This window comes from Pocillopora damicornis, chromosome 13, assembly GCF_964200805.1.
Source record: "Pocillopora damicornis chromosome 13, jaPocDami1.2, whole genome shotgun sequence".
In the NCBI taxonomy this organism is placed as follows: Eukaryota; Metazoa; Cnidaria; class Anthozoa; order Scleractinia; family Pocilloporidae; genus Pocillopora; species Pocillopora damicornis.
The window spans coordinates 15,204,886-15,217,299 of record NC_142682.1 but is presented as its reverse complement, the minus strand read 5'-3'; the positions used below and the strand labels follow the sequence as shown (position 1 = coordinate 15,217,299).

Genomic DNA, 12,414 nt, shown 5'->3' with positions numbered 1-12,414 from the left:
GGACGTAATAAGTTGTGTGGCAGTCTTTCACGAGAAGAGGAAGAGCGGAGGTTGCTTTCTGCGGAAAGAAAAATTTCGGGCTCAGCTTTCACAAAAGGTGGTCTCCTTAGACGCTCTTAAGGAAACAGTTAGGTAAGTTACGTTTTTTGTAGTTACCATGTTAGAAAACCTATAGAAGAAACCGAAGAAGGCTATGTCAGATATCCTAGAAAAATTGGAAAAGGGCACGAGAAACCCGTCATTGTCTTTGGTTACACCATTACCGGACAGTGTTCACGTCAGAAAAATTATCAAAGCTGGTTTTGCTAATTGATACTTGAAGCTCGAAAACGATAGGGGCAATCGGGAAATAAAGTTTGAAAACTTTACGAAACAGAACAAGTCCTACAGTTAGGAAGACAGTGCGCAAGTTCCTATCCCAAAATGATCGTGTAGGAAACAAAGACTGCCAGGAGAAAGCGGCAGTAACCAGGTTTGCTGATGAAAAGCTTATCAAGTACCTCCAGGAGCCGGACTTCGTAAGCCACACAATTATCCCAAATGAGCACAATAGGGTGGGAATGTATCCTCATCCCATCAATATCGCTGTGGGTCTCTACAGCAGCATGCTGTTTCTCAAGCTGAATCAAGAAAGGTATGGATCAAAATCGTATATGGCTCAGTTGCACAACCCACAAGTTGAAGTTCTTGAGGAGTCTGTTGCTGCCAAAGAAGTCCACTTTACGAACAATATCATATTTCTAACTGGCAAAGACGGCCCATTCAAATTCCACGAGGTGTTCAAAGTAAGCGTTCTCGTCGATGTCAGAGAACGAAGAAATCGTGGCGAAGTTTTGGTGAAAGTAAATGAACTCGGCTTCGCTCTTGGCGGAACTGTTGTGGAAATAAAGTTAAAATGCGATTATGGAGCGAGAGGATTCCACTCAGACCAGATCAACTTCTGGAATGCTGAGAACCAAAGCACTTTTCAGTTTGAAGCTATTAACGTGGTTTCGTCTATGAAGCTTGCACGAAAAGTTATTCTATTCTTTCCATCAATTTGAAGAAGGCTGGATACGGAATTCGTGGCGAGAGGTATCACTACTGACCAAGTACGAAGCGGATTGGCAACATGTTGGTTCAATGTGTATTCTCGGACAATGCTTATATAAATCCCATTTTCAGGGTATTGACGAGATTTCTCTTTCGTCATTGACTAGGGTGCTAGAGATTCGTCGTGGTGTTTCATACATTTCACTAAGCCCAAGTATTGTTTCATGTAGAACTGGCATTTTATATGCTGATCCAAAAAGCCACCGATGCAGCGTTGGAGGAAAAACTCCAACGAAGTAGATGTCTTTGCCGGGACTAGTAGTGCTGGAAATATGGATGGAATGGCCGCTAGGACAGAGTGCTATCAATCAGTTTATCTTTGTGTAGAGTTCGGTCATGTTGTTTATGTTTGTGATGCGCAGCTAAAGTTGTTTTATGATCTCAATTTGCTAAAGCAAACCGCTGAATTTTTTAATGCATTGGGCAAGATTTACAAAGCCTTCTTAGTCCATGAAAAGCACCAGGCGTGCAGACTATCTGGTATTCAAGAAGCGAGCTGGTCAGCGACACTCTTCAGTTATTACGCAGGAATGAAGCTTCTATCAAAAGTGAGGTTGCCAGTTTACCCTTAAAACCCTCGATGGCCCACATGGTAACGTGGCATCCAAGACTGTTGTGTTGTGTCTGATGAAATGCTTAAATACGGCCTTCAAAACCTCGAGCTCCAGTAAGTCTCAGAATTATACGGATACTACTTCTTAAACTGTTGAGTTGCATGACACTAGACGTGGAGAATATTCACTCGGTTGTGCATCATAAAGATCCACTTTGCACAGTGTCCAACTACAAGAGAAACTTTAGAAACGCAGCCAAGGGAGGCTTAAAGTGGACAACCCATTGGGCGGCGTACTATTCTACAAATCCGAAGTCTTGGTATGCTGTACCCGAACATGCTAGGATCCTGTCAGCCATACGAGCAATTCAACCGTTACCATCTATACCGATGGCACCACGAAGCGTACAGAAGACGAGGGACTGGGTGCAACATTTGGTGCTGCAGTGCGTCAGCGTTCTGTCAGACAGGAGACAACAATGGCAAGAGCTGGAACTCCCCATCGTGCCTCTATCAGAGAGAAATTCAGCCAGGTCAGCCTCGAATGCTCTTACCTCAAGGAGCAGCAAGAAAAAGACAAATAGGAAGACGGGATGTTAGAGTACGATTCCCCAAGCAATGATGAAGAATCAGCCTACGACGAGACCGTATGTGGTGTTGGCGAGATCTCATCTTTGGAAGGAGAGGCGAATTTTCTCTTCGGAAGAGTTTATCGCTTCGGAAGAAGTATTCGCTTCAAGAGCAGAATTTTGTTTAGTTACATTTTCTTTCTTTTCTTTGTTATGGGAATATGGGATCGCCGTTACCTTTTGCTTTTGTATGCTTTTGTTGACATTGCTATTCGTTTCTTTAATACTGACTGGTCTCTACCAATGCTCTTTTCCGTGATCGAAGTTTAACAAAAGGAAGTCGTGACGGTGACTAGTGTACTTAATTCGTGCAAAACCTGGAAACTTCTAAAATGAACAGTAGCATCGTTTTGATGAAAAAACTTACGCCTGACGGTGAGCAAAGACTTCAACGGATCAATACTGAGAAAATCATCACCGACCGAAACGGCCACTTTAATGACTGCAAATATATGAAAATCATATATATGTGAACTGCGGTAGAAGAAATGATCATGAAAGCGATCCTCGCAGTTATGAATACTACTCAACTAGTAGTAAAAGTAAGACCTAAAAAAAAATTAGGCCCGTACGGGATTTGAACTCATCACCTCTGCGATACCGGTTACAAGCCAACTGGGAGCTAGTCATTATGATAGTTTTAAGTAAACCCTCCAGGTGGTGAATGAATGACTGCTAATATATGAAAATCATATAAATGTGAACTGCGGTTGAAGAAACAAATATGAAAGCGATTCTCGCAGTTATGAATACCACTTAACTAGTAGGCCCTTTCAAGTTAAGGTATTGGACTAAGAAAAAAGTTTATGAACGGGATCGGGATTCGCCGGTGTAAACCATCGGGATTATGGGATTGAGCGAAAATTTTAGTCGGGATCGCGGGATTGAAGAACCTTATTGGAGACCCTCATATACACTTCCTAAATGGCGAGTTTCGACAAGCTTTTCGGCGGTCTTCTCATTGGCTGCCCGGTCTCCACCAGATCTCCAAAAGAGCTAAGACAAGGACGACATCTAATGGAACCTAGAGACAAAAAGTTTATCCCTCTATTTCCTTGTACTTATCAATGGTCTGATATGCGCATCAAAGATGGCAGTTTCAATCAAGCGAAATTTGGACTGACGATGTTTTCATTTAGTGCATTTAGGCTTGAAAGTTATGAAATGAATAACATATTTTAATTATTTATGTCTTTTTTTGAAAAAAAGAAGCTCTTTAAAATGCAGTGGACTCCCCCGGTCTGCGTTTGCTTAACTTGCGTATTACTCTCCGCATGTATTGTATTACGGACTATTTTAAGATCAACTTTTAATTCGAAACCAAACACATTTATTTTATTAGTTATTTGAATTAGACTACTAACTTTAATATTCAGCATCAAATTTAACATTTGGTGTAGTTAGATGCAAGTTAGAACTCCCTGAGCCATTCAACGAGTGTAACCATTGTGAGATCAGCTCGAAATAGAGGTTTTTAACTCCAATATATTTTAATTTGCTTGAGTTGCTGCTTAGCGTTTTCTCGTGCATCTAATGTCACAAAAGCAGCTGCCTGTCGGGAAGAAACGTTTGTTGATTTTCACCAAACTTCTGCTAACAGATTGAGATCTAGCTGGTTTACATTGATAGACTGAAGAGGATAACGGTAAAATTTCAGTTTCAAAGCATGTTTCCCGAATTGTTGAGATATTTTGATTTCACGCGCATCATTCCTCAAACAGACGGCAGATGAATAAGGTGTGCCGGTCAATAAACTTCATATTGAAAAGGATAGTTTTGATAATTCTATGCAAAAACGAGAAGAAAAAGCATCGTAGCAACATCTGCTCCCTGACGAGGGAAGGCGAATGAACACTTCAGACGGTCTTCAGACATTTCTCCACTTTTGCTGCTGCTTTGCACTAACTTAACATGAAATTTAACTGCTCGGAGGAACATCTCAGCCGTGCAGCGTTCATCGTTGTATCGTTGTGGTTCTCCTTCTCTGGATTAGCAACTTTGGCAGGAAATGTGGTCGTGTTGTGGTTGTTCTACAGAGATGAGTCTTTACGAACAATTTCCAATGGATTCTTGACCTCGTTGTCTGTTTCTTTGTACTACAGTATATACGTGTTGTGGATTCACACAACCACCGCCACAACCTTTAACTCGTGCTGCGTTTCCGTAGACCAGTTTATTGCGATTAGGTTTCCTTTCCGTTACCAGGACTTTGTAACCAAGAAAAGATGCTGCATGGTGATTATTTTGGTGTGGCTGATTTCATTATGTCTTCCTTTTACCACAATTCCGATAATGTTTTTGGGAAATATTGCAAATGCAGTGCTTTGGCTGTCTTTGGCATTTGTAACATTTGTGGATCCACTATTTGTAGTCACTTTCTGTTATAAGTTTATGTTTAAAGCTGCTCGACGTCAAAGCAGAAGGATGTTTCTCAGTGAAAATTTTCACAGCTCCAACGGAAATAACATTCCACGGAATGGTGCTATTAAGCAATTCAAAGCTATGAAGACCGTCGGTGTTATTTTAGGCGTTTACATTGTTTCATGAATGCCCAGTCTGGTCCTATCCGCTGTTCATTGTTATTATACAGCGACGAATCATCTCTGTAACGACATCAAATTAGAGAATGTTGTATGGCTCTGGGTTTAGGCCATCGCTTTTACTTCATCAGCGATCAACCCATTGATTTACTTCTTCAGAAATAGCGACTTTCGCCGAGCCTTTCGCCGCACCTTCCATTGGCTACCTCGTGTTGATGAACACAATTTTTCAGACCTTAGTGCACAACCAGATCGAAACCGAAGGATACAAAAAGGTGGAACTAGTATCAGTTTTGCAAGTAAGGAAACAGAACGCTGAGAAAAGTGTTATTCAAAAATTAAAATTGTAAAGCTGCCTAATCATAAGCCTTACCCCTTCATAAAGGTATGATGTTCAAAATGGAAAAATCGATTACTGGGATTTTTTTTCAACGTAATTGTCTTAAATGTGACTTAAGACGCAATTGTGATATTCAAGTCTTTCATGACATTCAGTTTTTGCTTGTCAAACGCTCCTCTCTGAGCATCAGTCGTTAGTCAGTTAATGATGCAGGCAAGATGTCAGAAGAATTGACTTAGCAATTGTTTTTGGTGAAATCTCTTACATATTAAGTCCAGGAGAAAAACATTTCCTGAGCCATTCTTTTGCTTTTCTCCAGAGGACTCGAGAGCATCTAAAGTGAAAGTTTATTCGATTCAAATTTAGGCCCGGAAGCTTTTCATGCCTACTTACATTTGCATTTCTAAAACCTCTTTATGTCTGCTTCTCTGCGATAGAGTTATTTTAGGTGCGGTGGACCTGTGAGTTTGTCCAAAATCAAAATCTGTCCTCCCAAAGAAACCGTATTTCGGTGGGCGCATACTTGGCGGATGATGGCGAACTTTGTTCTTCAAATAGCCCGCAACACAACGGAAATTGGTGAAAAAAAATGTTTCATATGCAAAACTATAGCACTTCCATCTTAGTGGTTGAATTTCTGGGAAAAACTACAAAATATTTATATTTGTATCAGGAATAACATACCAAAAGACAGATAAGGATGTTTAAATAAATTTACCATTTGCAGCAATTTTATAGAGCTTTTAATCGCTTTTAAAAGACCACCTCCTGGGCATTTTTTAAAAATTCAGACTTTCAGTTTATCTTAGACGTAACGCATCATATGATTGAATGCAAATAAACCATTTCAGTTTCGGTGACACAAGGAAATCTTGATCAGTTTTCAAACTTATTCTCTTACGCCCTCTATCGACTACACCAAAGTTACATAAATGAACTGTGCTTTGGTTGTTCCGTGAACAGCTAGTCTCGAACCGACTTTAGCGTCGTTGTCCAATTACTGACGTTTTTGCTGCGCTTGTTGACAAAACTGTTTTGACGCTGACAATCGTTGGCACCATTAATTTTTTTTTAACTCTATGGACAACTTTTAACAATTTCTGTGTTTTATTTAGCTCGATATTTTGCAAATCGGAATCCTTTCTGTTGTCAATAAACTCTAACCATGAAAAGGTGCCATGATGCCATAGCCTCAGTGTGTTTTAGTTCAGTGGTACTTCTTTTCTCAAAGATGTAAGTTGATGATGAGATGAAAAGTAATTTTTCAGCACTGTAATTGTCCATAGCATTGGTCTTACCATTCTCAAACATAGTTGTAATCAAATAATAAGCAGATTATGGTCTTCAATGCTACTTTTCTTGTGTTTTTTATTCGGAAAAAAACAATTTGAATCTTATTAAAGACCCTGCTTGAAAAAACGCAAAGCTTGTGTTTCCGAACAAGTGATGTTTCTGTCATTCCTCAAGTTCTATGAATACTTCCTTCGCCCGCCCGAGAAATTAGTTATTTGGATCAAGGTAATTTGATCTCCCTAGGCGAAGAAAATTCCAAGCAAATTTTGCAATCAATTTATACAATCACACACGAGGATTTGTCACTTTGAATCCCAAGGTTCAATCAGAAAATCGTGTGATCGACATCAATAGTCTGAATGACTGTATTAGGGACCTTTAGCGGTTAGGAAAGCAACGCCAAGGAAGACGTGGATTTAAAAATGAATACATACTTATAGTTGGTTTTTCGCGAATGATTGGATATGTTTACCATCTTCTTCGGCGTCGCGAGTTAACCTCAGCACAACATATGAGGGCGGCGTTGAGTTCCAAATAGAAACTTAATTAAGTTGCCGTCGGGGTTTCCTTTCTCCGATCACGCAAATTTTGATGATTTCACGTTGTTATTAAGGACCTCTAGCAAACCACGACGGCGACAGCAACAAGGACGTGCCAAAACAAAAGATCTAATGAGCAGAACAATAGCTTAGTATGTGCGTTTTAAAACTGCGTACATTTCTTAGCCGTCCTCTGCAAAACAGAGTGGTCTCAAAAAGGGAACCCGACGGCACATTATTTAACTTTCCATTTAGTACTCCACGCCGCTCTCATACGTTATGCTGAGATTAACTTGTGGCGCCGTAAGAGACGGTAAACACATCCAGTAGTTCGCGAGATTCCCACTTATAATATATATATATTCATTTTTAATTCGACATCTTCCTTGGCGTTGCCGTCCTAACTGCTAAAGTTCCCTATTATTTCGCAAAGGACGGCTAAGAAATGCACACAGTTTTAAAACGCACGTGCTGAGCTATTATTCTGCTCATTAAATCTTTTGTTTTGCCACGTCCTCGTTGCCGTCGCCGTCGTGCTTTGCTAAAAGTCCCTACTTATGGGGAACGAGGAAAACCGCCACAACGGGCACACAAAGCGTAAGCCGGAATTTTCGATCATCGATATTTAATGTGACTTCGACTTTTTATGCCGATCGCAGCGATCGGCAAAAACCGCGATCTTCTTCAAGATTGCCTTACGTGTCGCCGATTTTTTGAGATTGATTGACACTTAATTCTTAATTATTGATATTTTTTTACTGTATGGTGATATCATGTAAGTGGTCAATTCTAGTTAATCTCTATAGAGAATGCACGACAGCTTGGATTGATTCGTGGGGCATCTTGGAAAGAATGTAGCTGAGTCCAATTCGGCAATCATTAGAGTCCATACCCCCACATATTACAATTTTTCTTAGCCGTTTATTTTTCAGTTAGGATGTGTGCTGGAAACTAACGTTGGAGGGTCTAGTGAGGAGACAGTCAAGATCATATTGACATATGGAAGGATGATTAAATATTTGTTTCTTGAGCAAATGCTGAAAAGTCCTTTCTTTTTTGTCAATGTAGAATGCCCGTAAATGTCAAATCATCTACTCCAATTTATATGTTAAACAACGCAAAGCCGCGGAGATCATTTAAATTCGAATATTTATTCAAATTTGAACAGTTTCTACGAGGTTGCAAATATCCTGAATTTGAGATAACACTGATGACTGGGGCTTTTTAGAAAATACAAGTTATTTCCAAGTGAGTATTTTTTTACCCATAGCCTCTTCCTCGGCTATTAAAGTGGATGAACTTGCAGCCTCAAACCATCTGCTATCAAATTGTTTGTTCACTTCAGTAGAATTTAAACAAAGTTCAACATTTGGTATATTTTAGTCGACTTTAAGAGCGGTTCGCATTTTTCTCCGCGATTTGAAGCGAGTGAAAATACACAGCGAATTCGGTAACTGTAACGCGCAATTAAAATTTTCCTATTGATGATTGCACAATATAAGTCAACGAATTATGAAATCATTACCATTAAAGGCTGAAAAACGAACACTTTTCTTTTGACAAGCTGTAAATTACATTCGAAAACTTACTCAAATTACTTATTCACCTCACGTGCGGAATATCTAAGCAGAAGTCTACCACTCCTTTAACTGCGGAGTCGAGTTTCAGGGCGGTTTATTTGTTGTTCGTTAATGGAGGCGGTGTGAAAATAATCACCCAATTTGGAACTTACTTTGCCGAGAAGAAACATGAATTTCACCTGCTTAGAAAAAGGACCGAACGATGCAGCATTCATTGCTCTATCATCATGGTTCGCTTTGTCTGGTTTAGCAGCTGTATTCGGTAATACAGTTGTGTTATGGCTCTTCTACAAAAGCAAGTCCCTACGAACAGTTTCGAACAGATTTTTGGTCTCGTTGTCCGTTGCGGATCTCTTGGTGGGAGCTGTTGTGGAGCCAATCTTTTTAGTCGAATATCTCACTCAGTCAGTAGATAACCTGAACGTAATACATTTCTTCTGGGTTCACTCTACAGCTGCAACTACATGGAATTTGTGCTGCGTTTCTGTTGACAGGTTCGTTGCAATTCGCTTTCCTTTAAGTTATCAAGTGATTCTAACAAAGAAAAGATGTTGTGTAGTGATAACTGTGATCTGGGTAATCTCTCTGTTCCTTCCTTTCACGATAATGTTTGTGAAAAATGAAGCAACTGATCATCACGCAGAACTGTGGTTGTCATTTGCATTCATTTTATTTGTGTTTCCGATTATCGTGGTATTTTTCTGCTACATTTGTATTTTCAAGACAGCCAATAAACAATACAAACGAGTAAAAAAAGACTATCAACACGGGGATGACAGCTCACGCCGGGCTTTAAACAATTTCAAAGCTATCAAAACAGTTGGACTTGTTTTGGGTGTTTTTATCGTTACATGGATGCCATCTTTAATCTTGGCTCTTGTTACCTATTATTACCGTAAAACAGAGCATGAACAATGCGAAGAACAGGAATTGCATTCCATGGCGTTGCCTTGGGCAGAAGCAGCGGCTTTTACTTCATCAGCTATCAACCCATTGATATACTATTTCAGAAATGGCGAGTTTTGCCAAGCCTTCAGAAATACCTTTAATTTTGATCGGTTGCACGGTGTTCACTATAAAAATGCACCAGACCCTGGAGCAAAGGAAGAGCAGACCCGGATAGATGAAGGTGTTGGAATTCTTAGGAAATTTCCAAGTAACGAGACACAGCCGTAAGGAAAACTAAACAGTGCTTCCGATTAGTCCTAAATTTGGTCGTCAAAGAGATACAGAAACTTTCTTTCAGTCGGTGGAGACCTAGAGCAAGATAGGGTTGAAACATAAATGACATCACTGGAGATTAATGTTCTAGGATGTTCTTTGATTCATATTTTAATGCTCAGTCTTGCTGCATGATGTTCATTTATAAATAAAGTAGGATCTAATCATACAAAATGTTTTAAACTTTCAAGCATAACTTAAAAGATGAAGCCTAAATCAATCTCTTGTTGGTATCACTCGATAAGCTCTCAATGAAGCGGGGTGTTCTTAATTTAGCTATCGAATGTCGCAACAATGTAACACAATTTAAGATCTTTTTGATATTACGTGCGGTTTTTCGTTGATGAAATGATAAAGTCGAGACTGCACTTTTATTCCAAGTTTCCGCCAATAAAAAGCACACGAGGTAGTAAATAATACGTAAGTTTCAGTTCGTAACATCTGGTCCAGAAAGGAAAAGCGATTGCAAATTTCTAACATTTTGTAAACTTATTTAGTTAAAACTTCTACTTTCGCTTCATAAAGAGAAAATTATTGCAAATTACAGTTACATATAATTTTGTGAGTTCTACTTCATTCTCGACCAGTATCAGAGTTACTCAGCAGTGCAGTATCCATCGTTCTATCACTGTGGCTTTCCTTGTCTAGTTTAGCAGCTGTAACTAGAAATGAAGACGTGTTGTGGTTGTCCTTTAAAAACGAGTCTTTGCGAACAACTTCCAAACGTTTTTTATCCTCTTTGTCTGTAGCAGACTTGATAGTTGGGCTTGTTGTAGGCCCTGTGTGGATCGTTATCAAACGTTGGATTCAACCGCCATTTAACACAGTTTTGCACGACTTCACAGACCTGTTGTGGATTCAAAGTAATTTGGTATTATCAACTGAGTTGATGGCGTAAATTGGCCACCATGTGTCCTGACCTTTAAACATTTTGTTTCACCACAGTCTCGTTGCCTTCGCTGTCTTTCTTTGCATGATGTCTCTTATCTGGGATGGAGATCTAAGCGCTTTATTCAAGTTCTCTCAGTTCTGTAAATCCACTCTGTCTAAGCTTTTATTGTAAAATAGTGTTCTTCATACATCTTGCCGCCATCATAACAATTTTGACCAAAAACTAATGCTTGGTGACGGGCATTTGACGAAAACAAATTTACATGTCGTCAAAGACTTGTCTGATGTGACGGAAAAGACATATTTTAATTATCACGACTTAGATTTACATTCACTTAGAAACAGTATTTCGGAAATTAAAGCTTCCGCTTGAAATAAACTGTGTGAGGGGCATTAGGTTTATAGTAAGGCGAGAGTACTTCTTCGCTTGAGTTGTCCTCAAAGTTTTGTCTCCTTAATTTCTTAATTACCACGAGTTCCACCATTTCGTTCCGTCTGATTTCGTTCTAGCTGTTTAGTAAGGTCCGGTACATTTTTTTTCGACTTGTGACGACAGGGAAACCGAAGGAAAGTGCGGCGAAAGGCTCGGCGAAATTCGCTATTCCTGAATATCAATGGGTTGATCGCTGATGAGGTAAAGGTGATTACTTCAACCCAAGGCCCTATAAAGATATCAATTTCCATTTTATTCTACTTCCGTTTTTCTTTTATATAATAAAATATAATCAACAGTAGAACTAAACTTAGCATCCATGTGATAATGCAAGCGCCTGAAACAAAACCGATCGTTACTATAGCTTTAAAATTTTGCATAGCACGAAGTCTAATATTTCCCACTTGAATTAGGTTTTCAGCTCCTGAAATTCTCTTGGCCAAAATTCTCCTAAATTATTTTCTGTCTAATTTGAACATGAATAGATATCAAAAGAAGACCACTAATACATGAAACTACAAATGCTGTACATACAAAGGACATAAAAAGCTCTTTTCGATCCTTTCCTGGTTGAAAGAAAAATATTAAAAAAAGGAATCCTCAATGAGATGAAACATACGAAAATGATGACCGCTAAGCATCTCCTCTTGGTCAAAATATAGTGATACTTAAAAGGAAATCGAATCGAAAAAAAAGGTCGACTGAAACACAACAAACGTTGAAAGCAGTGGCGGCGGTTGTGTGAACCCCTTAATCTAATATCAAACAAAATGTTTTGGACCCTAGGCTGAATCCAACTTCTACTGAAAATTTTAAAATGGATCCACGACAAGCCTAACCAAAACGTCCGCCACTGATGTAGAGGCTAAAAAACGGTTGGAAACTGTTCATAAGTTCATAAAACTGTTCGTTTTTGTAGAACAGCTACAACACAACGGCATTTCCAGCTACAGTAGCTAAACTAGACATGGAGAGCGACAATGAGAGAATAATTGATTCTGCACTACTGAGATGTTCGCTTGGGCGGCTATCATCATTCATGATAAGATGATGTAGGGCAACAGCAGAAGTCAAGAAATAAGTCTGAGAATTGTCTAAAATTTGCAACTGCGTGTCCTCTTAAGGGAATAGATGTTGCTGAATATGAAATGATACACAAGTTTTTCATATCCGCTTTTCAAATTAGAGGAACGCGTAATGTGTCAATATCGGTCCGTTTGTAAAAAGGTGGGCGTTAAATGTAAAATATCCGAATTTAAAAAAAAAAAAAAAAAAAGGTTTGAGGATTTAAGACTTTGTCCAA

The 12,414-nt window shown here is 39.2% G+C and overlaps 1 protein-coding gene and 1 pseudogene across 1 annotated transcript; both read left to right on the top strand.

Annotated features, from left to right (window-relative positions):
• The first annotated feature begins 4,185 nt into the window (after positions 1-4,185).
• LOC149035658 (beta-2 adrenergic receptor-like) lies at positions 4,186-5,133 on the top strand (annotated as a pseudogene).
• A 3,457-nt stretch (positions 5,134-8,590) lies between these two features.
• Positions 8,591-10,478, top strand: LOC113666345 (beta-2 adrenergic receptor-like). Its single transcript, XM_027182123.2, has one exon. The coding sequence runs from the start codon at positions 8,735-8,737 to the stop codon at positions 9,740-9,742; it is 1,008 nt and encodes a 335-aa protein (XP_027037924.2). The 5' UTR covers positions 8,591-8,734; the 3' UTR covers positions 9,743-10,478.
• Positions 10,479-12,414: the final 1,936 nt, after the last annotated feature.